General features: G+C 45.8%; 1 protein-coding gene and 2 non-coding genes across 4 annotated transcripts; all 3 read right to left on the bottom strand.

The window, feature by feature from the left end:
• Positions 1–10,549: 10,549 nt before the first annotated feature.
• LOC100283115 (uncharacterized) lies at positions 10,550–12,462 on the bottom strand. 2 transcript variants are annotated; one of them, NM_001156017.1, is made up of 2 exons: positions 12,385–12,462; positions 10,550–11,304 (listed from the first exon to the last, which is right to left on the bottom strand). In NM_001156017.1, the coding sequence occupies exon 2, from the start codon at positions 11,288–11,290 to the stop codon at positions 10,763–10,765; it is 528 nt and encodes a 175-aa protein (NP_001149489.1). In that variant the 5' UTR covers positions 11,291–11,304; positions 12,385–12,462; the 3' UTR covers positions 10,550–10,762. The 2 variants fall into 2 exon arrangements, with proteins under 2 accessions (NP_001149489.1, XP_020396127.1); XM_020540538.3 differs by lacking the exon at positions 12,385–12,462 and adding an exon at positions 11,412–12,365 and having other exon boundaries at positions 10,597–11,304.
• On the bottom strand, positions 11,772–11,859 carry LOC111589911 (small nucleolar RNA SNORD24). The gene has a single exon (XR_004851716.1). It is a non-coding gene; the product is annotated as a small nucleolar RNA SNORD24 (small nucleolar RNA).
• On the bottom strand, positions 11,978–12,060 carry LOC111589813 (small nucleolar RNA R12). The gene has a single exon (XR_004851650.1). It is a non-coding gene; the product is annotated as a small nucleolar RNA R12 (small nucleolar RNA).
• Positions 12,463–23,671: the final 11,209 nt, after the last annotated feature.

The following is a 23,671-nucleotide window of genomic DNA, read 5'->3' as shown; positions in this document are numbered from 1 at the left end:
AGTAACATTTCTATCATACATATAAGAGGAACTAGGAGCAAACATGGCATGAGAATCATAAACATATGAATCAAAAGCATCATGACTTACATTTCTAGTTTGTCTTCTATCATGATACAAAAATGCATGGTTCCTTTTAGCACTAGTAGCCATAGGGGCCTTCCCTTTTTCCTTGGCGGGAATGGGAGCCTTATGGCTTGTTAAGTTCTTGGCTTCCCTCTTGAAGCCAAGTCCATCCTTAATTGAGGGGTGTCTACCAACCGTGTAGGCATCCCTAGCAAACTTTAGTTTTTCAAAATCACTTTTGCTAGTCTTAAGTTGAGCATTAAGACTAGCCACTTCATCACTCAATTTTGAAATGGAAACTAAGTGTTCACTACAGGCATTAATATCAACATCCTTACACCTAGTGCAAATTTCAACATGTTCAACACAAGAGTTGGATTTATTTGCTTCTACTAGTTTAGCATTTAAATCATCGTTTATGCTCTTTAAGTTAGAAATAGAATCATGGCATGTTGATACTTCACAAGCAAGCATTTCATTTCTCTTAATTTCTAATGCAAGAGATTTTTGAGCCTCTACAAACTTATCATGTTCTTCATACAACAAATCCTCTTGCTTTTCTAAAAGTATATTCTTTTCATTCAAGGCATCAATTAATTCATTAATTTTGTCTATCTTAGATCTATCTAAGCCCTTGAACAAACATGAATAATCTACTTCATCCTCATCACTAGATTCGTCCTCACTTGAAGAAGCATAGGTAGAGTTGCGAGTACATACCTTCTTCTCCCTTGCCATAAGGCATGTGTGGCGCTCGTTGGGGAAGAGGGTTGATTTGTTGAAGGCGGTGGCGGCGAGTCCTTCATTGTCGGAGTCGGAAGAGGAGCAATCCGAGTCCCACTCCTTGCCTACATGCGCCTCGCCCTTTGCCTTCTTGTAGTGCTTCTTCTTCTCCCTTTTGTTCCCCTTTTCCTGGTCACTTTCATTATCAGGACAGTTAGCAATAAAATGACCAAGCTTACCGCATTTGAAGCATGATCGCTTCCCCTTGGTCTTAGTCTTGCTCGGCTGTCCATTGCGACCCTTTAGCACCGTCTTGAAGCGCTTAATGATGAGAGCCATTTCTTCATCATTAAGCCCGGCCGCCTCAATTTGCGCCACCTTGCTTGGTAGTGCCTCCTTGCTCCTTGATGCCTTGAGAGCAAAAGGTTGCGGCTCGTTGATCGGTCCATTCAAGGCGTCATCGACGTACCTTGCCTCCTTGATCATCATCCGCCCGCTTACAAATTTTCCAAGAATTTCTTCGGGCGACATTTTGGTGTACCTGGGATTCTCACGAATATTATTCACCAAATGAGGATCAAGAACAGTAAAGGACCTTAGCATTAGGCGGACGACGTCGTGGTCCGTCCATCGCGTGCTTCCATAGCTCCTTATCTTGTTGACAAGGGTCTTGAGCCGGTTGTATGTTTGAGTTGGCTCCTCGCCCCTTATCATCGCGAACCGTCCCAGCTCGCCCTCCACCAACTCCATTTTGGTGAGCAAGGTAGCGTCATTTCCCTCATGAGAGATCTTGAGGGTATCCCAGATTTGCTTGGCGTTATCCAAGCCACTCACTTTATTATATTCATCCCTGCACAATGAGGCTAGAAGAACAGTAGTAGCTTGTGCATTCTTATGGATTTGCTCATTAATGAATATAGGATTATCCGAACTACTAAAGTGCATTCCACTATCTACAATCTCCCATATGCTAGGATGGAGAGAGAATAGGTGACTACGCATTTTGTGGCTCCAAAATCCGTAGTCCTCTCCATCAAAGTGTGGGGGCTTGCCGAGTGGAATGGAAAGCAAATGTGAATTTGAACTTTGCGGAATACGAGAGTAGTCAAAAGAAAAGTTAGAATTAACCGGTTTCCTTTGTTTGTCGTAGTCGTCGTCCTTTTGGGAAGAAGAGGACTCATCGCTGTCGTAGTAGACGATCTCCTTGATGCGTCTTGTCTTCTTCTTCTTCCCATCTCTTCGCTTGTAGCCCGAGCCCGAGTCATTGGACTTGTCATCCCTTGGCTCGTTGACGAAGGACTCCTTTTCCTTGTCGTTGATCACAATTCCCTTCCCCTTAGGATCCATCTCTTCGGGCGGTTAGTCCCTTTCTTGAAGAGAACGGCTCTGATACCAATTGAGAGCACCTAGAGGGGGGGTGAATAGGTGATCCTGTAAAACTTCAAAAACTTAAGCCACAAAAACTTGTTAAGAGTTAGCACAGGTATGGCCAAGTGGCTAGAGAGGAGTCAAAACACAATAACCACAAGAAAGCAATCACAGAGTTGACACGGTGGTTATCCCGTGGTTCGGCCAAGTACAAAACTTGCCTACTCCACGTTGTGGCGTCCCGACGGACGAGAGTTGCACTCAACTCCTCTCAAGTGATCCAATGATCAACTTGAATACCACGGTGTTTTTCTTTTCTTTTCTCAATCCCGTTTGCGAGGAATCTCCACAACTTGGAGCCTCTCGCCCTTACAAAAGATGTTCACAGAGAATCACGGAGCAAGGGGGGAATGAGCAACGCACACAAGACTTCAAAAGATCACAGCAACACGCACACAAGCAGCAATAAGAGCTCGCAACACAACTCAGAGAGTACACAACTCCACAAGAGCTCTATATGCTATCACAATGAATCGAATGCGCTAGATCAATGTCTTGGTGCTTAGAAAGGTTGTTGGAATGCTTGATGTACTCCTCCATGCGCCTAGGGGTCCCTTTTATAGCCCCAAGGCAGCTAGGAGCCGTTGGGAACAAATCTGGAAGGCCATCTTTGCCTTCTGTCTCGTGGCGCACCGGACAGTCCGGTGCACACCGGACACTGTCCGGTGCCCGATTTGTTTCCATAAAAAGCGAAGCCGACCGTTGCCGACCGTTGCAGATCTGGCGCACCGGACAGTCCGGTGCACACCGGACAGTCCGGTGCTTCCTTCCGACCGTTGGCTCGGCCACGTGTCGCGCGCCGATCACGCGGCCGACCGTTGGCTCACCGGACAGTCCGGTGCACACCGGACAGTCCGGTGAATTTTAGCCGAAGTCGCCGGAGAAAAACCCGAGAGCGGCCTCTTCGGCCGAGGCAGCCTGGCGCACCGGACACTGTCCGGTGCACCACCGGACACTGTCCGGTGCACCACCGGACAGTCCGGTGCCCCAGACCGAAGCAGCCCCTTGGTTGTACACAGCCAAGTCTTCTCTTCTTCTTCTTCTTTCTGTTTCTAAACACTTAGACAAGATATTAGTACACAAAACCAATGTACTAAGGCTTAGAAACATACCTTTACTTGTGATTTGCAACTTGTCCATCCATGGGCATATTTTCACATATTGGCACCTGTGTTTGCACTTAATCACCAAAATACTTAGAAATGGCCCAAGGGCACATTTCCCTTTCAGGAGGAAGAAGCGCAACCGGCACCTCCAACCCAAGTTCGAGCGATGATTCAAAGGAATCATCCCGTCGATCAAATTCTGGGTGATATTAGCAAGGGAGTAACAACTCGATCTCGATTAGTTAATTTTTGTGAGCATTACTCCTTTGTCTCTTCTATTGAGCCTTTCAGGGTAGAGGAGGCCTTGCTAGATCCGGACTGGGTGGTGGCCATGCAAGAGGAGCTCAACAATTTCAAGCGCAATGAAGTTTGGACACTGGTGCCTCGTCCCAAGCAAAATGTTGTGGGAACCAAGTGGGTGTTCCGCAACAAACAAGACGAGCACGGGGTGGTGACAAGGAACAAGGCTAGACTTGTGGCAAAAGGTTATGCCCAAGTCGCAGATTTGGACTTTGAGGAGACTTTTGCTCCTGTGGCTAGGCTAGAATCAATTCGTATTTTGCTAGCATATGCTGCTCACCATTCTTTCAGGTTGTACCAAATGGATGTGAAGAGCGCTTTCCTCAACGGGCCGATCAAAGAGGAAGTGTACGTAGAGCAACCCCCTGGCTTCGAGGATGAACGGTACCCCGACCACGTGTGTAAGCTCTCTAAGGCGCTCTATGGACTTAAGCAAGCCCCAAGAGCATGGTATGAATGCCTTAGAGACTTTCTAATTGTTAATGCTTTCAAGGTTGGGAAAGTCGATCCAACTCTCTTTACTAAGACATGTGATGGTGATCTGTTTGTGTGCCAAATTTATGTCGATGACATAATATTTGGTTCTACTAACCAAGAGTCTTGTGAAGAGTTTAGCAGGGTAATGACGCAGAAATTCGAGATGTCGATGATGGGCGAGTTGAACTACTTCTTTGGGTTCCAAGTGAAGCAACTCAAGGACGGTACCTTCATCTCCCAAACGAAGTACACGCAAGATCTGCTAAAGCGGTTTGGGATGAAGGACGCCAAGCCCGCAAAGACGCCGATGGGAACCGACGGACACACCGACCTCAACAAAGGAGGTAAGTCCGTTGATCAAAAAGCATACCGGTCAATGATAGGGTCTTTACTTTATTTATGTGCTAGTAGACCGGATATTATGCTTAGCGTATGCATGTGTGCTAGATTTCAATCTGATCCTAAGGAGTGTCACTTAGTGGCGGTGAAGCGAATTCTAAGATATTTGGTTGCTACGCCTTGCTTCGGGCTCTGGTATCCAAAAGGGTCTACCTTTGACTTGGTTGGATACTCAGATTCCGACTATGCTGGATGTAAGGTCGATAGGAAGAGTACATCAGGGACGTGCCAATTCTTAGGAAGGTCCCTGGTGTCGTGGAACTCTAAGAAACAAACCTCCGTTGCCCTATCCACCGCTGAGGCCGAGTATGTTGCCGCAGGACAGTGTTGCGCGCAACTACTTTGGATGAGGCAAACCCTCCGGGACTTTGGCTACAATCTGAGCAAAGTCCCACTCCTATGTGATAATGAGAGTGCTATCCGCATGGCGGAAAATCCTGTTGAACACAGCCGCACAAAGCACATAGACATCCGGCATCACTTTTTGAGAGACCACCAGCAAAAGGGAGATATCGAAGTGTTTCATGTTAGCACCGAGAACCAGCTAGCCGATATCTTTACCAAGCCTCTAGATGAGAAGACCTTTTGCAGGCTACGTAGTGAGCTAAATGTCTTAGATTCGCGGAACTTGGATTGAATTGTAGCATACATATGTTTATGCCTTTGATCATGTTCATTCTGCATTTTGTTGCTTATTGTGGTGCTCAAGTTGTACAAACATTCCCTGGACCTCACAAGTCCTTGTGTAAGTGATGCACATATTTAGGGGGAGTTGTGTTACAACTTGACCCTTTGAGACTAACCATATGCTTGAGTTTACTTGATTTAGTCTCGAAGGAGAATTGAAAGGGAAAAGGTGGACTTGGACCATGAAAGACTTCCACTGCACTCCGATGAGAGGGTAACTTATTCCAAGTTCATCTCATGAACTCTTATTGCCATTTACTCCTAATTGAAGATTTTGGTGAGGCAATGGGGTTATCGGGCCAAGATTGATCCCGTTTTGGTGCTTGATGCCAAAGGGGGAGAAAATAAAGGCCAAAGCAATAAATGGATCAGCTACCACTTGAGAAATTTTGAAAATAGTAAAATAGAGCTTTTTGTTTGTCAAAACTCTTGCATTGTCTCTTTTGTCAAAAGTTGGCCTCTTGTGGAGAAGTATTGATTATGAAAAAAAGGGGGAGTTTTTGAAATCTTTGATCAATCTCTTATGGAGTGACTCTCTTTATGCTTCAACATGTATGTTTGACTTAGAGATAGAGATTTGAGTTTGATTTGCAAAAACAAACCAAGTGGTGGCAAAAGAATGATCCATATATGCCAAAATTGAATCAAAATAAATTTGAGTTTTATTTGAAGTGATATTGCACTTGTTCTAGTTGCTTTATGTTGTGTTGGCATAAATCACCAAAAAGGGGGAGATTGAAAGGGAAATGTGCCCTTGGGCCATTTCTAAGTATTTTGGTGATTGAGTGCCAACACAAGTGCTTAAATGTGAATTTATGCTCATGGATGGACAAAGTGCAAATCAAGAGTAAAGGTATGTTTCTAAGCCTTAGTACTTTGGTTTTGTGTACTAATATACTTGTCTAAGTGTTAGAAACAGAAAGAAGAAGAAAAGAGAAGAGTTGGCTGTGTACAGCCAAAAGGCTGTTTCGGTCTGGGGCACCGGACTGTCCGGTGGTGCACCGGACAGTGTCCGGTGGTGCACCGGACAGTGTCCGGTGCGCCAGGCTGCCTCGAGCGAAGTGGCCGCTCTCGGGAATTCGCCGACGGCGTACGACTAAAATTCACCGGACTGTCCGGTGTGCACCGGACTGTCCGGTGAGCCAACGGTCGGCCAGGCCAACGGTCGGCCGCGGAATTCGCGCGCGACACGTGGCCGAGCCAACGGCTAGAAGGGGGCACCGGACTGTCCGGTGTGCACCGGACATGTCCGGTGCGCCAACGGCTCCCAGATCAGCAACGGTCGGTTGCGTCATTTTAGGAAGGAAATCGGGCACCGGACAGTGTCCGGTGTGCACCGGACTGTCCGGTGCACCCGACGACAGAAGGCAAGATTGGCCTTCTAGATTTGCTCTCAGCTGTTTTTTCTTTTGACTAATTTATGTGTCAGTACTACATTTTTGGGACTTACTACAGTGTCATGTATTATGAAGTTACTGGACGATAGTTTCAGAGTGATTAACCAAAAAATGAATAAAACAAAGTGTGGAAGCTGTTCAATATCAGATGATGAGTATGATGTCTATTCAAATTACTTCCTGTTTGTGTTTAGTCCTAGACTCCTAGTTGCATTCTTACTCTCCGTTATGAGGCCACACATTAACTTTACCGATCGATTATTTCATGTTTGCATATAACCTATTTTAATGAGATTATTTTGCAGGCATTTGTGGAGCTTGGTGAATTGTTGGTAGAATCTGACTGGGCTGCTGCTATGGAATACTTGAAGACAGTAAGCTTTTCAGTCAGTTCTGTATAAAATTCTATGATTCCCCCCCATTTTTCTATCGAAGGACGCTCGTGATTCAGCAGAACTAATCATGAAAAGTTAGCTTTGAGCGTTGTGTTGCCCTCCAAAACTGTTTGACTTAAGGCATAAATCCAAAACTGTACCTGACTGTGCAAGCTCAGTGTGCCGTCTAATTGGGACAACTTCGTTATTAGCATCTCTTACAATCCAAGGAAACAGCAAGCAATATTTATTTAAGTATAAAAATCTTGCTCATGTACATAACCAGTGGGATTTAGAAAGTGATATAGTCGAATGGAAAATTCAAGAAAATAATTGTAACCTGTGGGAGCGTGGTGATGGAAATCACAAACCTTTTGTCCGTGGTGAGCCATGACCCCTCTTCCCGACGATGGAGCTCCCCCCAGAAAACGACTTCTATTTCACAGGTATCATTGCACATGCACTACATGATCAGACCAATGTATTCCTCCCACAGATCTTATTGGAGACAAAAGGAAAGAACAATGGTTAAGAGAGAAATTGATCACGTGGCCCTGCTCCCTCCCACAAATCGGTCCTACACGCCTGCTCCCTCCCACAAATCGATCCTAAATTGGATGGGTGTGGGCTGGACGATGCTGTGATTGGAATATGCTAGAAATATTGAAACTAACTTGCAAGTTAACGATTTTTTTCTGGAAATTGTTGAGCTTAGAGTACACCATGCTTGCCTTCGTTGACAACAGGCTGTCAAAATCCTAAAATCATAGGAAGTAGAATGAGAGAGCAATCCATGGACAGTGCAGCAGTTAATTATAAGCAAATGAAACAAAGTGTTTTTATAGGGGAGAGAAAACATTTGAAGTCTCCTAATAAACAAGAATTGATCCAAATCAGCACTAATAGAATATAATCCAGATGTCAACGACTTCATAGACATTGTTTGTTGTAGTCTACAACATATAAATTTTGCCATTGCTAAAATAGCATGATTATTAGCAATAGCAGATGGATTGTCGATTTGCTACAGCTCCTCATAATGCTTCAGTTAGTTTCTTAAGGAAGTAAACTGCAACATATAAATTTTGGAAGGAAGCAATGGTCAATGTGCCTCCTAATAAACAATTGTAAACACAAATTATGATGCGTTTGCCATCTAAAAATCCTACACCATGGACTACATCAATGTAAATTCGATGCTTGCCACACTTTCTAAGCACCATGTCCCACACTTCAAAGTTTTTTTCTAGCCTGAAGAAGTTTTCTTAGTTGCATAAGCTACAAAAACCCTTAGGCATCAACTAATTAGGAATCACAGGATACTATGTTGCCTGCTACATCATATTAATAACACATACTATAATAATGACTTATGGCTATAGGCAAGAAAATCTAAAGAACAAGATGAACGCATAGCACAGATTTTGGCCTTGATTCTTTGGAAGAATAAAGAAAACGATTTACAGGGGTGACTACAATATATGTCAAATCATATTCAAATAGCTAGACGTATCACACAATTAACATACTACTAAAATCTGTGATGTTAGCCTAACTAACACAAGTGCTGCTAATCGAAGTATATGCCCATGTGTTGTATATCAATACCTCCCACTTGTGTATCTTCCTCAGCTATGCTCCCTTTTCTATGTTCTCCAACCAAGCATTAGTTCATTCTTCTCCAACAATTCTCTTGGCATCTATAGAAGCACCTTTGCAAAAAAAACAAACAAAAAGAGGCCAGTGCTTGAGAAGAATGAACAGAGTAAATAATTCTAAAACAGTAAAACAAAAGGAAATAATTCAGCGCTTCGAACATGTCGGGATTAAAACAGTAAAATCAATCTCAATGGATAACTTGTAAATAATTCTAAAACAAAATAAAAAGGAAAGGTCATACCACAGTACGAACATGTCGGGATTAAAACAGTAAAACTTTTGAGATTGATTTCAATTTCATGATTACCACTTAATAGAAATTCTAACCAAATAGTATCGATCTTTCTCACTCAAAAATCACCATCAGAGAGAGAGAGATCCGGATCTAAAAATTCAGCACTTCGTAAGCCATAAACGAAAGGGGGAAGAACAGACCGAGAGAGACGATTCTGAGGATGAGGAAAAAATGCAGATATGCTATTGAAGCTGTCATGAGTGTAGTTGTAGCATCTCGTCGCGCTGTTGTCCACGCGGAAGGCGACCTCCATGGAGCGCGGAGACTCTGCTTCTTGGACCCGACAACATCTGTGGAGCGCGAAGCCGCCGCCCCACCATCTTCCGGAGTGTCTCCTCCTGGGAGCGTGAGGTGGGACAGGGAAGCGGGAAGCGCACAGGTGGTGGGGGCAGACCACCTCCAGGCGAGCAAAGGGAGGAGAAGGAATGGGGAATTGGGGATACCGGCCTTGAGGTAGTAGGGGAAGCTGGGCTGGGGGCATGGATCGCACGGCGAGTTGGGGGCATGGTGAGGCGGGGGGCGTCGGGGTGGGGGCACGCCCTTGCTGTGCGGGCATCGCAGCGTCGCGGAGAGGGACACGAGCATCACGGCGTCGCGGGGGCGGGTGGACTCCTTTCTTCGCCCGGCGCTGGCGTCAGCGTGATCCTCGTATGGGGGAAGAAGGGGATTCGTGGAGGCCACCCTCGCAGATGCGCGGGACGTAGACGGGGTCACGCACGACATGCCATGGATGTCGCGATGAGGTGGAGATGGATGTCGCTGGGATGCAATCGAGGCGAGGGATCTGCGCGGGAGGGTGAGGGCCGCGGAGATTCCACCTTCACCACGGCGAGATTAGCGGGAGGGCGAGGGCGGCATGGATGTCGCAGGCGCGAGGGAGGGGGCGCGAGAAATGGGGATCTGCTGCGGTGAGGTGGAGATGGATGCCGCGGGATGCAATCGAGGCGAGGAATAATCGGCGGCGAGGGCGACGCGCGCGGGTGAGGAACGCGGGCGGGGGCGCGGGGGTTGCGGGATGGCTCGCGCGGGCGCGCGTTGCGGGGTGAGGGCATCACGGCACGCCGGGGGAGGGGGGGCGGGGCGCGGGCGTGATCCTCCGGCGGCGAGGGCGACGCGCGCGGTGCGTGATTCGCGGGCGGGAGAAGACGCGCGCAGGGCCAAAAATCGCAGGCGGGGGCACGGTGTGTTGGTGGACGCCCTCCGTCCACCCTTAGGGCTTGTTCGGTTATTGATATTACATGTGTATTGGAGTGTATTGAGTGGGATTGAGATGTATTTTGACTTGTTATGGATTTAAATCGGCTCAATACCACCCAATACATGTGGATTATCACCAAAACGAACAAGCCCTTAAGGATTAGTAGAGAAGAGACAGAGAGATGGGTCAGCCAAACTGGAGCCGAAATGTCTGCGTTCGGAATTGGCGATCCTTTCCGCTGTACAACTAGAACTGGTCACTCATTCCCCCGGAACAGTTTTATCTGATGAACACTCATTCCCCCGGACAGTTTTATCTGATGAACAACGGAAGTGTACAGTCTCCACAAAGTTTATCAGATGAAAAATGTGCTGCCGTCAGGACAATCGGCGGATGTTGTTCCTGTGTTACATCCGCTAATTCAAACATTTCTGGTATATAAACCTAGAAAACGGTTTTCCAAATATTTCTAAATACAATAGACAGATAAGAGTAACAAATACAGATGTCTTGATCAAATCACCGCCCCATCCATCCATAGTTTATATTGGTTAATTAACTACAGGCCGGTATCCATCTCCACAGAAACAAAAGAATGAAAGAAAGAAATTTATTGATCATTCATTTGGTTACAATCGGACACAGCGAGGCCCTCAGTCGTCGGCAAGCTGGCCGCAGTCCTCGATGCGTACGCTCTCGGCCGTGGCACCTGACTGAGAACCGACAGCCTCCATCTTGTCCACGACGGCGTAGCCATCGACGACCTTGCCGAAGACGACGTGCTTGCCGTCAAGCCAGGGCGTCTGCGCGGTGCAGATGAAGAACTGGGAGCCGTTGGTGTCGGGCCCCGCGTTGGCCATGGAGAGCACGCCGGGTCCCGTGTGGCGCAGCTTGAAGTTCTCGTCGGCGAACCTGGCGCCGTAGATGGACTCGCCGCCCGTGCCGTTGCCCCGGGTGAAGTCGCCGCCCTGGCACATGAAGCCCGGGATGACGCGGTGGAAGGCCGAGCCCTTGTAGTGCAGCGGCTTCCCCGCGGAGCCCAGGCCCTTCTCGCCCGTGCACAGGCAGCGGAAGTTCTCGGCCGTCTTGGGCACCTTGTCGGCGAAGAGCTCCATCACGACCCGCCCGGCCTTGGACTTGCCGATGAGGATGTCGAAGAACACCTTGGGGTTCTTCGCCATGACGGATCCTCTGACTGTACGGAAGATAGGGGAGTGTCAGTCGTCGGAACTCGGAAGCATATATCTGTGGGGGTAGGCAAAGATTGCTGTTGAAGGAAACAAGTGTGCAGCGTCATCGTACGTATGCATGACCAAGAGAGTCCTGACCTCCACGTAAGGTGGTAGGAGATCATGCCAATCATAAGTAGAGATGACGATTGCGATTGATATAGCACAGAATTTGAGCTCAATAGGTCGATAGAAGCCTACAAAGCCTTCGATATGTGCTTGCAGTTGGAGATCAAAACGCAGAAAAGCGCACGCATCATAGTAAATTGATTAAGAGAAAGAAGCAGGGGATCTGATGAGTATCTACCGACCAGGGTAGCTCACCTCAGCTCATCATCCATACAGACGAGTTATATAAGCATCAATTTTACATAAAAATATTATTTCAAATTTTCAATACATTCAGAGACAAACACCAAGGTTTATTACAGAGGGCCTCAGAGATCTTGGTGGTTCGTAATCATCAGGCGGGGCTCCTGCCCCATCAAGAGTAGCAAATATTTTTTGTCACATCACCGGCCGCCAGGATTAGCGTCTCAGGTATCCATCCATAGGAAAGGCAAAACAGCACCCACAGGGGAAAAACAAAACAGCAATAATAATAATAATAATAATAATAACGCCAGTGGCAGCGGCATCGCGAGTCAGAAGTAGCTGGTTAAGATCTCATCTTTCGCGTGGAAATCAATGGGAATCCGATCGATTTTCTTCGTCACTCTCGCCATTGCCATCGCTAGCCACATACAGGAACAACAAGCAAATGAAACAAAAAAATTCGAAAATAGGAGAAATTTGCATGCTTCGTCACCGGCGAATCCTGGGACAAGGCAGGACGGCCGGAGCTTAGAAAGCAGGCGGGAAGAGCTAGGAAAGCGCCCAACCCTGGGGTTCGTTCTCGCCTAAGGATAGATTGCCCGCCGCACCGGATGCAGCGACGGGCAACTGCAATGTTAGGCAAACCAAACCGAACCAGCACAAACGAAACAAGCAACGGCGCAGGCGAAGCAAGCGAAGGAAAGCGAGGCGCGAGCAGGCGACGAACGAACCTAGTCCGACGGAGAGAGCGCGGCGGCGGCGGCGGCGGCGTCAGTAGATGCGGAGTAGTGGTTAAGTGCAGTGGTCTCCCAGCCTCGTGTATTTGTAGGCGACGCAGCCGTCGTGTAGGGTTTAAGGTATGGGCTCGCTTGCTGTCGGGCCCGTGCACGCGGTTTCCTTGGCGACGGGCCAAAGGCCCATGGCCCATTGGGCAAATGCTGCGGCCTATGCATAGGGTGGACTGTTCCGAGATGGCTATTTTTTTGGTTTCCATATAAAATTTTCAGATTTAGCCGTATAACGATAGTGCAGATTAAAGACTTATCTGTCTAAGGTTCTTCAATTCAATCGATTAACCTTACGGGATGTTTGGATCCATTCATTTTGTAGAAATTGAAATTTACTTAATAAAGTAATCTATTTAACTTGGAATTTAACATTTCACCACTTTCCAAAGTTCGGATATAAGTCTATCTCTAATTCATGGGGCGGAGGATGGGAAATGATTTTATGTATCAGTAGAATTTGTTTCTACTCTACAACTTATAGGACGCTACTCGGCTCACTCCTCTATAATAAAAATATAGCACATAAATATCTCCGACATCTTGCTAATAATAGTATAAAAATATATTTTGTATAAAACCGAATTAGCCTAATTGATATATGCCTAAATTACTATTTTTATAATGGAATTCAATTCCAAGGATCCAAACGGGGTGTTAGGCAAAATATGACACAATTAGCCACGAATTAAACATGCCTTAAAGGCGTCAGACGTGTGGGAAGAACAAAATTAGTTTTGACATGCAAACCAGAATCTGCATGATCTCCAGCGCGGGGAAGGTCATGTCGGCTCGTTGCTGACGGCCACGTCGTAGCATGGGCTAGATCCACAGGAACCTTCCGAGTAAGTTATGATATCTATCTCTTCTCTACTATAATATTAAAGCCACGACCTCTTCGCGATGGTCGGATACTGAGAACATCTAGAGGGGTGAATAGATGATTCTGCAATAATCAACTCTAAACAAGACAATTTAGTTTATAATAAGTGTTAGTATAAGACAATTTAGTTTATAATAAGTGTTAGAAGAACCTAAACCAAGTTAAAATGAATAGATGTAGAGAGAAGAGAACTCTTTATTTGATTGTTCCTTTAAGATATGTATCAAACTTAGGAACAATAACACAATTGAATATGTGAGAACTATATGAAAAAAGCAATAACAATAAAGAGATGCACAAGTGACACGTAATTTTATCTCATGGTTCGGCCAATGTCTACTCCACATTGTGGTGACATTCTTCAGTTAAGGGTTGCACCCAACCCTCTCAAATGATCCAAATATCAAACTTAAATACCACAATTGTAAATACCTGGATATTCGGTCGGATACAGATACCCATTTTTTCCTTTTCTGTATAATATAGTGTGCAATCATAACTTTTACATATGAATTCGGGTGAAGACAAAGTTTATATAAAAATTGTAGATCTCACAGAGATATATAACTATGTAGTTGAAAGGGAAATGTGCCCTTGGGCCATTTCTAAGTATTTTGGTGATTGAGTGTCAACACAAGTGCTTAAATGTGAATCAATGCCCATGAATGAACAAAGTGAAAATCTAGAGCAAAGGTATGTTTCTAAGTCTTAGTACATTGGTTTTGTGTACTAATATATTTGTCTAAGTGTTAGAAACAGAAAGAAGAAGAGAAGAGAAGACTTGGCTGTGTATAGCCAAGAGGCTGTTTCGGTCTGGGGCACCGGACTGTCCGGTGGTGCACCGGACTGTCCGGTGGTGCACCGGACAGTGTCCGGTGCGCCAGGCTGCCCCGGCCGAAGGGGCCGCTCTCGGGAATTCGCCGACGGCGTACGGCTAAAATTCACCGGACTGTCCGGTGTACACCGGACTGTCCGGTGAGCCAACGGTCGGCCGGGCCAACGGTCGGCCGCGCGATCTGCGCGGGACACGTGGCCGAGCCAACGGTCGGGAAGGGGCACCGGACTGTCCGGTGTGCACCGGACATGTCCGGTGCGCCAACGGCTCCCGCATCTGCAACGGTCGACTGCGCTGTTTAAGGAAGGAAATCGGGCACCGGACAGTGTCCGGTGTGCACCGGACTGTCCGGTGCACCCGACGACAGAAGGCAAGTTTGGCCTTCTGGAATTGCTCTCAACGGCTCCTAGCTGCCTTGGGGCTATAAAAGGGACCCCTAGGCGCATGGAGGAGAACACCAAGCAACCTTTGAGCATTCTTGATCATCCACACTCAGTCTTTGCGCATCTGTTTGTTATTCTAAGTGATTCGAGCTTCGTTCTTGTGAGAACTGTGAGATAGTCTTTGAGCTCGATTCTTGGTCGTGTGTGTACGCATTTTGCTGTGGATTTGTGTGTGTTGCTTCCCTCCCTTACTCCGTATTTCCTTGTGAATCTCAAGTGTAAGGGCGAGAGACTCCAAGTTGTGGAGATTCCTTGCAAACGGGAAATTGAAAGGAAAAGCATAACACTGTGGTATTCAAGTTGATCATTGGATCACTTGAGAGGAGTTGAGTGCAACTCTCGTCCGTTGGGACGCCACAACGTGGAGTAGGCAAGTTTTGTACTTGGCCGAACCACGGGATAAATCACTGTGTCTTCTCTGTGTTGAACTTCTTGTGGTTATCATATTGTGCAAGGTCTTCTCTTTAGCCACTTGGCATTAACTGTGCTAACGCTTAATCAAAGTTTCGTGGCTTAAGTTTTGAAGTATACAGGATCACCTATTCACCCCCCCTCTAGGTGCTCTCAATTGGTATCAGAGCCGTTCTCTTCAAGAAAGGGACTAACCGCCCGAAGAGATGGATCCTAAGGGGAAGGGAATCGTGATCAACGACAAGGAAAAGGAGTTCTTCGTCAACGAGCCAAAAGATGATAAATCCAACGACTCTGGCTCGGGCCACAGACGTAAAGATGGGAAGAAGAAGAAGACAAGGCGCATCAAGGAGATCGTCTACTACGACAGCGACGAATCATCTTCTTCCCAAAAGGACGACGACAACGACTACAGGAAGACGGTCAATTCGAACTTTTCATTTGATTATTCTCGTATTCCACATAGTTCGAATTCGCATTTGCTTTCCATTCCTCTTGGCAAACTGAAAGGGAATTAGGCTTACACCTAGTTCCTAAATAATTTTGGTGGTTGAATTGCCCAACACAAAATCTTTGGACTAACTAGTTTGCTCAAGTGTATAGATTATACAGGTGTAAAAGGTTCACACTCAGCCAATAAAAAGACCAAGTTTTGGATTCAACAAAGGAGCAAAGGGGCAACCGAAGGCACCCCTGGTCTGGCGCACCGGACTGTCCGGTGCGCCACCGGACATGTCCGGTGCACCAGGGGGACTCAGACTCAAACTCGCCACCTTCGGGAATTTCCAGGGGCGACTCGGCTATAATTCACCGGACTGTCCGGTGTACACCGGACGGTGTCCGGTGCGCCAAGGGAGGTCGGCCTCAGGAACTCGCCAGCTTCGGGAAACGCCAACGGCTAGTCCGCTATAATTCACCGGACTGTCCGGTGTGCACCGGACTGTCCGGTGCGACTCCGGAGCAACGGCTATCTCCGCTCCAACGGCTCTCTGCCGCGCATTTAATGCGCGCTCTGCGCGCGCAGAGGGCAGGCTCGCCCATGCTGGCACACCGGACAGCAAACAGTACCTGTCCGGTGTGCACCGGACACCCAGGCGGGCCCACAAGTCAGAAGCTCCAACGGTCAGAATCCAACGGCAGTGATGACGTGGCAGGGGGCACCGGACTGTCCGGTGTGCACCGGACTGTCCGGTGCGCCATCGAGCAGACAGCCTCCCAACGGCCACTTTTGGTGGTTGGGGCTATAAATACCCCAACCACCCCACCATTCATTGCATCCAAGTTTTCCACTTCCCAACTACTACAAGAGCTCTAGCATTCAATTCTAGACACACAAAAGAGATCAAATCCTCTCCAATTCCACACAAAACCGTAGTGACTAGTGAGAGTGATTTGCCGTGTTCATTTGAGCTCTTGCGCTTGGATTGCTTTCTCTCTTTGATTATTTCTTGTGTTCAATACTCACTTGTAACCAAGGCAAGAGACACCAATTGTGTGGTGGTCCTTGCGGGGAGGTTTTGCTCCCGGTTGATTTGAGAAGAGAAAGCTCACTCGGTCCGAGGGACCGTTTGAGAGAGGGAAGGGTTGAAAGAGACCCGGCCTTTGTGGCCTCCTCAACGGGGAGTAGGTTTGAAAGAACCGAACCTCGGTAAAACAAATCCGCGTGTCACACACTTCATTATTCGCTTGCGATTTGTTTTTACGCCCTCTCTCGCGGACTCGTTTATATTTCTAACGCTAACCCGGCTTGTAGTTGTGTTTATATTTGTAAATTTCAGTTTCGCCCTATTCACCCCCCCTCTAGGCAACTATCAATTGGTATCAGAGCCCGGTGCTTCATTAGAGCCTAACCGCTCGAAGTGATGTCGGGAGATCACGCCAAGAAGGAGATGGAGACCGGCGAAAAGCCCACTACAAGCCATGGGAGCACTTCATCGGAAGAGTCCCGCACCAAGAGGAAGGAGAAGAAGAAGGACTCCTCCAAACGGAAGGAGAAAAAGTCTTCCTCCTCTCACCACAAAGAGAAGAAGGAAAAGTCTTCTTCTCACAAGCCGCATCGGAGAGGAGACAAGCACAAAAGGATGAGGAAGGTGGTCTACTACGAGACCGACACTTCATCAACATCGACCTCCGACTCCGATGCGCCCTCCGTCACTTCTAAGCGCCAAGAGCGCAAGAAGTATAGTAAGATCCCCCTACGCTACCCTCGCATTTCCAAACATACACCTTTACTTTCCGTCCCATTAGGCAAACCACCAACTTTTGATGGTGAAGATTACGCTAGGTGGAGCGATTTAATGCGATTTCATCTAACCTCGCTCCACAAAAGCATATGGGATGTTGTTGAGTTTGGTGCGCAGGTACCATCCGTAGGGGATGAGAACTATTATAAGGATGAGGTGGCCCAAATCGAGCACTTCAACTCTCAAGCAACAACAATACTCCTAGCCTCTTTGAGTAGAGAGGAGTATAACAAAGTTCAAGGGTTGAAGAACGCAAAGGAGATTTGGGATTTACTCAAGACCGCGCATGAAGGTGATGAGCTCACCAAGATCACCAAGCGGGAAACGATTGAGGGGGAGCTCGGTCGGTTCCGGCTTCGCAAAGGGGAGGAGCCACAACACATGTACAATCGGCTCAAGACCTTGGTGAACCAAGCACGCAACCTCGGGAGCGTAAAGTGGGATGACCACGAGGTGGTTAAGGTTATTCTAAGATCACTTATTTTCCTTAACCCTACTCAAGTTCAATTAATTCGTGGTAATCCTAGATATACTAAAATGACCCCCGAGGAAGTTATCGGGAATTTTGTAAGTTTTGAGTGCATGATCGAAGGCTCGAGGAAGATCAACGAGCTTGATGATGCCACCACATCCGAAGCTCAACCCGTTGCATTCAAAGCAACGGAGGAGAAGAAGGAGGTGTCTACACCAAGTAGACAACCAATCGATGCCTCCAAGCTTGACAATGAGGAAATGGCGCTCGTCATCAAGAGTTTCCGCCAAATCCTCAAACAAAGGAGGGGGAAAGACTACAAGTCCCGCTCCAAGAAGGTTTGCTACAAGTGTGGTAAGCCCGGTCACTTTATTGCTAAATGTCCATTATCAAGTGATAGTGACAGGGGCGACGACAAGAAGGGGAGAAGAAAGGAGAAGAAGAGGTACTACAAGAAGAAGGGCGGCGATGCCCATGTTTGTCGGGAGTGGGACTCCGACGAAAGCTCTAGCGACTCCTCCGACGACGAGGACGCCGCCAACATCGCCGTCACCAAGGGACTCCTCTTCCCCAACGTCGGCCACAAGTGCCTCATGGCAAAGGACGGCAAAAAGAAGGTTAAATCTAAATCCTCCACTAAATATGAATCCTCTAGTGATGACAATGCTAGTGATGAGGAAGATAATTTGTGTTCCCTTTTTGCCAACCTTAACATAGCTCAAAAGGAAAAATTAAATGAATTGGTTAGTGCTATTCATGAAAAGGATGACCTTTTGGATTCCCAAGAGGATTGTCTAATTAAAGAAAACAAAAAACATGTTAAGGTTAAAAAGGCTTATGCTCTTGAAATTGAGAAATGTGAAAAGTTATCTAGTGAGCTAAGCACTTGCCATGAGATGATTGACAACCTTAGAAATGAAAATGCTAGTTTAAATGCTAAGGTTGATTCACATGTTTGCAATGTTTCAACTTCAAGTCCTAGAGATGATAATGTTGATTTACTTGCTAGGATTGATGAGTTGAATGCTTCCCTAGCTAGCCTTAAAACTGAAAATGAAAAATTGCTTGTTAAGGCTAAAGATCTTGATGTTTGCAATGCTACTATTTCCGACCTTAGAACTAAAAATGACATATTACAAGCTAAGGTTGTAGAATTAAAATCTTGCAAACCCTCTACATCTATTGTTGAGCATGTATCTATTTGTACTAGATGTAGAAATGTTGATATTGATGCTATTCATGATCATATGGCTTTAATTAAACAACAAAATGAGCATATAGCAAAACTAGATGCTAAAATTGTCGAGCACAACCTAGAGAATGAGAAATTTAAATTTGCTCGTAGTATGCTTTATAATGGGAGACGCCCTGGCATTAAGGATGGCATTGGCTACCAAAGGGGAGACAATGTCAAACTTAGTGCCCCTCCTAAAAAATTGTCAAACTTTGTTAAGGGCAAGGCTCCCATGCCTTGGGATAACGAGGGTTACGTTTTATACCCTGTCGGTTATCCCGAGGACAAAATTAGGAAAATTCATTCTAGGAAGTCTCACTCTGGCCCTAATCATGCTTTTATGTATAAGGGTGAGACATCTAGTTCTAGGCAATCAACTCGTGCTAAGTTGCCTAAGAAGAAAATTTCTAATGCATCAAATAATCATGCTATTTCATTTAAAACTTTTGATGCTTCTTATGTGTTGACTAACAAATCCGGCAAAGTAGTTGCCAAATATGTTGGGGGCAAGCACAAGGGGTCAAGGACTTGTGTTTGGGTACCCAAAGTTCTTGTGTCTAATGCCAAAGGACCCAAAACCATTTGGGTACCTAAAGTCAAGAACTAAAATTGTTTTGTAGGTTTATGCATCCGGGGGCTCAAGTTGGATACTCGACAGCGGGTGCACAAACCACATGACCGGGGAGAAAAGGATGTTCTCCTCATATGAGAAAAACCAAGATCCCCAACGAGCTATCACATTCGGGGATGGAAATCAAGGTTTGGTCAAAGGTCTTGGTAAAATTGCTATATCCCCTGACCACTCCATTTCCAATGTTTTTCTTGTTAACTCATTAGATTACAACTTGCTTTCTGTTTCCCAATTATGTCAAATGGGCTACAACTGTCTTTTTACTGATATAGGTGTCACTGTCTTTAGAAGAAGTGATGATTCAATAGCATTTAAGGGTATGTTAGAGGGTCAGCTATACTTAGTAGATTTTGATAGAGCTGAACTCGACACATGCTTAATCGCTAAGACTAACATGAGTTGGCTCTGGCACCGCCGACTAGCCCATGTTGGGATGAAGAATCTTCACAAGCTTCTAAAGGGAGAACACATTTTAGGATTAACAAATGTTCATTTTGAGAAAGACAGGGTTTGTAGCGCATGCCAGGCGGGAAAGTAAGTTGGAGTCCATCATCCACACAAGAACATCATGACGACCGACAGGCCGCTTGAGCTACTCCACATGGATCTATTCGGCCCGATTGCTTACATAAGCATTGGCGGGAGTAAGTATTGTCTTGTAATTGTGGATGATTATTCTCGCTTCACTTGGGTATTCTTTTTACAGGAAAAATCTCAAACCCAAGAGACCTTAAAGGGATTCTTGAGACGGGCTCAAAATGAGTTCGGCTTAAGGATCAAGAAAATAAGAAGCGACAACGGAACGGAGTTCAAGAACTCTCAAATTGAAGGCTTCCTTGAGGAGGAGGGCATCAAGCATGAGTTCTCTTCTCCCTACACCCCTCAACAAAATGGTGTAGTGGAGAGGAAAAATAGAACTCTATTGGACATGGCAAGAACTATGCTTGATGAGTACAAGACACCGGACCGGTTTTGGGCCGAAGCGGTCAACACCGCCTGCTACGCCATCAACCGGTTATATCTCCACCGAATCCTCAAGAAGACATCATATGAACTCCTAACCGGTAAAAAGCCCAACATTTCATACTTTAGAGTTTTTGGTAGCAAATGCTTTATTCTTGTTAAAAGAGGTAGAAAATCTAAATTTGCTCCTAAAACTGTAGAAGGCTTTTTACTTGGTTATGACTCAAACACAAGGGCATATAGGGTCTTTAACAAGTCCACTGGACTAGTTGAAGTCTCATGTGACGTTGTGTTTGATGAAACTAACGGCTCTCAAGTAGAGCAAGTTGATCTTGATGAGATAGGTAATGAAGAGGCTCCATGCATAGCGCTAAGAAACATGTCCATTGGGGATGTGTGTCCTAAGGAATCCGAAGAGCCTCCAAGTGCACAAGATCAACCGTCCTCCACCACGCAAGCATCTCCACCAACTCAAAATGAGGATGAGGCTCAAGTTGATGAAGGGCAAAATCAAGAAGATGAGCCACCTCAAGATGATGGCAATGATCAAGGGGGAGATGCAAATGATCAAGAAAAGGAGGATGAGGAAGAACCAAGACCGACACACCCAAGAGTCCACCAAGCAATACAACGAGATCACCCCGTCGACACCATCCTCGGCGACATTCATAAGGGGGTAACCACTCGATCTCGTGTTGCACATTTTTGTGAACATTACTCTTTTGTTTCCTCTATTGAGCCACACAGGATAGAGGAAGCACTTCAAGATTCGGATTGGGTGGTGGCGATGCAAGAGGAGCTCAACAACTTCACTAGAAATGAGGTATGGCACTTAGTTCCACGTCCTAACCAAAATGTTGTAGGAACCAAATGGGTCTTCCGCAACAAGCAAGATGAGCATGGTGTGGTGACAAGGAACAAAGCACGACTTGTGGCCAAGGGATATTCCCAAGTCGAAGGTTTGGATTTCGGTGAAACCTATGCACCCGTAGCTAGGCTTGAGTCAATTCGCATATTATTGGCCTATGCTACTTACCATGGCTTTAGGCTTTATCAAATGGACGTGAAAAGTGCTTTCCTCAATGGACCAATCAAGGAAGAGGTCTATGTTGAGCAACCTCCCGGCTTTGAAGACAGTGAGTATCCTAACCATGTTTATAGGCTCTCTAAGGCGCTTTATGGGCTCAAGCAAGCCCCAAGAGCATTGTATGAATGCCTAAGAGATTTCCTTATTGCTAATGGCTTCAAAGTCGGCAAGGCCGATCCTACACTCTTTACTAAAACTCTTGAAAATGACTTGTTTGTATGCCAAATTTATGTTGATGATATTATATTTGGGTCTACTAACGAGTCTACATGTGAAGAGTTTAGTAGGATCATGACACGGAAATTCGAGATGTCGATGATGGGGGAGTTGAAGTATTTTCTAGGATTCCAAATCAAGCAACTCCAAGAGGGCACCTTCATTAGCCAAACGAAGTACACTCAAGACATTCTAACCAAGTCTGGAATGAAGGATGCCAAGCCCATCAAGACTCCCATGGGAACCAATGGGCATCTCGACCTCGACACGGGAGGTAAGTCCGTGGATCAAAAGGTATACCGGTCGATGATTGGTTCATTGCTTTATTTATGTGCATCTCGACCGGATATTATGCTTTCCGTTTGCATGTGTGCAAGATTCCAATCCGACCCTAAGGAATCCCACCTTACGGCCGTAAAACGAATCTTGAGATATTTGGCTTATACACCTAAGTTTGGGCTTTGGTACCCTCGGGGATCCACGTTTGATTTGATTGGTTATTCGGATGCCGATTGGGCGGGGTGCAAAATTAATAGGAAGAGCACATCGGGGACTTGCCAGTTCTTGGGAAGATCCTTGGTGTCTTGGGCTTCAAAGAAGCAAAATTCGGTCGCTCTTTCCACCGCCGAAGTCGAGTACATTGTCGCAGGTCATTGTTGCGCGCAATTACTTTGGATGAGGCAAACCCTGCGGGACTACGGTTACAAATTAACCAAAGTCCCTTTGCTATGTGATAATGAAAGTGCAATCAAAATGGCCGACAATCCCGTCGAGCATAGCCGCACTAAGCACATAGCCATTCGGTATCATTTTCTTAGGGATCACCAACAAAAGGGGGATATCGAGATTTCTTACATCAACACTAAAGATCAATTAGTCGATATTTTTACCAAGCCTCTTGATGAACAAACTTTTACCAAACTTAGGCATGAGCTCAATATTCTTGATTCTCGCAATTTCTTTTGCTAGATTGCACACGTAGCTCATTCATATATACCTTTGATCATATCTCTTTCATATGCTATGACTAATGTATTTTTCAAGTCCATTTCACACCAAGTCATAGATATATTGAAAGGGAATTGGAGTCTTCGGCAAAGACAAAGGCTTCCACTCCGTAACTCATCCTTCGCCATCGCTCCAAGAAAAGGACCTTGTCTTTGAGGGAGAGAGTAAAAGCCCAAAGCATAAAGACCGGACTTCGTCTTTGGTATAATCTTAACTCATTTACTTATGACCAAAGGGGAAGATAGGACTTCGTAGGGCTCTAATGATTCCGTTTTTGGCGATTCATGCCAAAGGGGGAGAAAGTATGAGCCCAAAGCAAAAGGACCGCACCACCGCACCACCTTCAAAACTTAGTGTTTTCCAAGAAGTATTTATCAATTGGTATACTAATTGTGTTCAAAAGGAGGAGAAAATTAGTTTTTCAAAAATAAATATCAAAACCCTCTTGAACACTAAGAGGTGGATTTCCTTTAGGGGGAGTTTTGTTAAGTCAAAGGAAGAGCATTTGAAACAGGGGGAGAGAATTTCAAATCTTAAAAATGCTCTGCAAACTCTTATTCATTTACCTTTGACTATTTGCAAAAGATCTTTGAAATGGATTTACAAAAGGAATTTGCAAAACAAAACATGTGGTGCAAACGTGGTCCAAAATGTTATATAAGAAAGAAACATTCCATGCATATCTTGTAAGTAGTTATATTGGCTCAATTCCAAGCAACCTTTACACTTACATTATGCAAACTAGTCCGATTATGCACTTCTATATTTGCTTTGGTTTGTGTTGGCATCAATCACCAAAAAGGGGGA

The sequence above is a fragment of the Zea mays genome, chromosome 7 (genome assembly GCF_902167145.1).
Source record: "Zea mays cultivar B73 chromosome 7, Zm-B73-REFERENCE-NAM-5.0, whole genome shotgun sequence".
Classification (NCBI taxonomy): domain Eukaryota; kingdom Viridiplantae; phylum Streptophyta; class Magnoliopsida; order Poales; family Poaceae; genus Zea; species Zea mays.
Note: the sequence above shows the minus strand (reverse complement) of the source record. Positions and strands in the feature narration are given on the sequence as shown.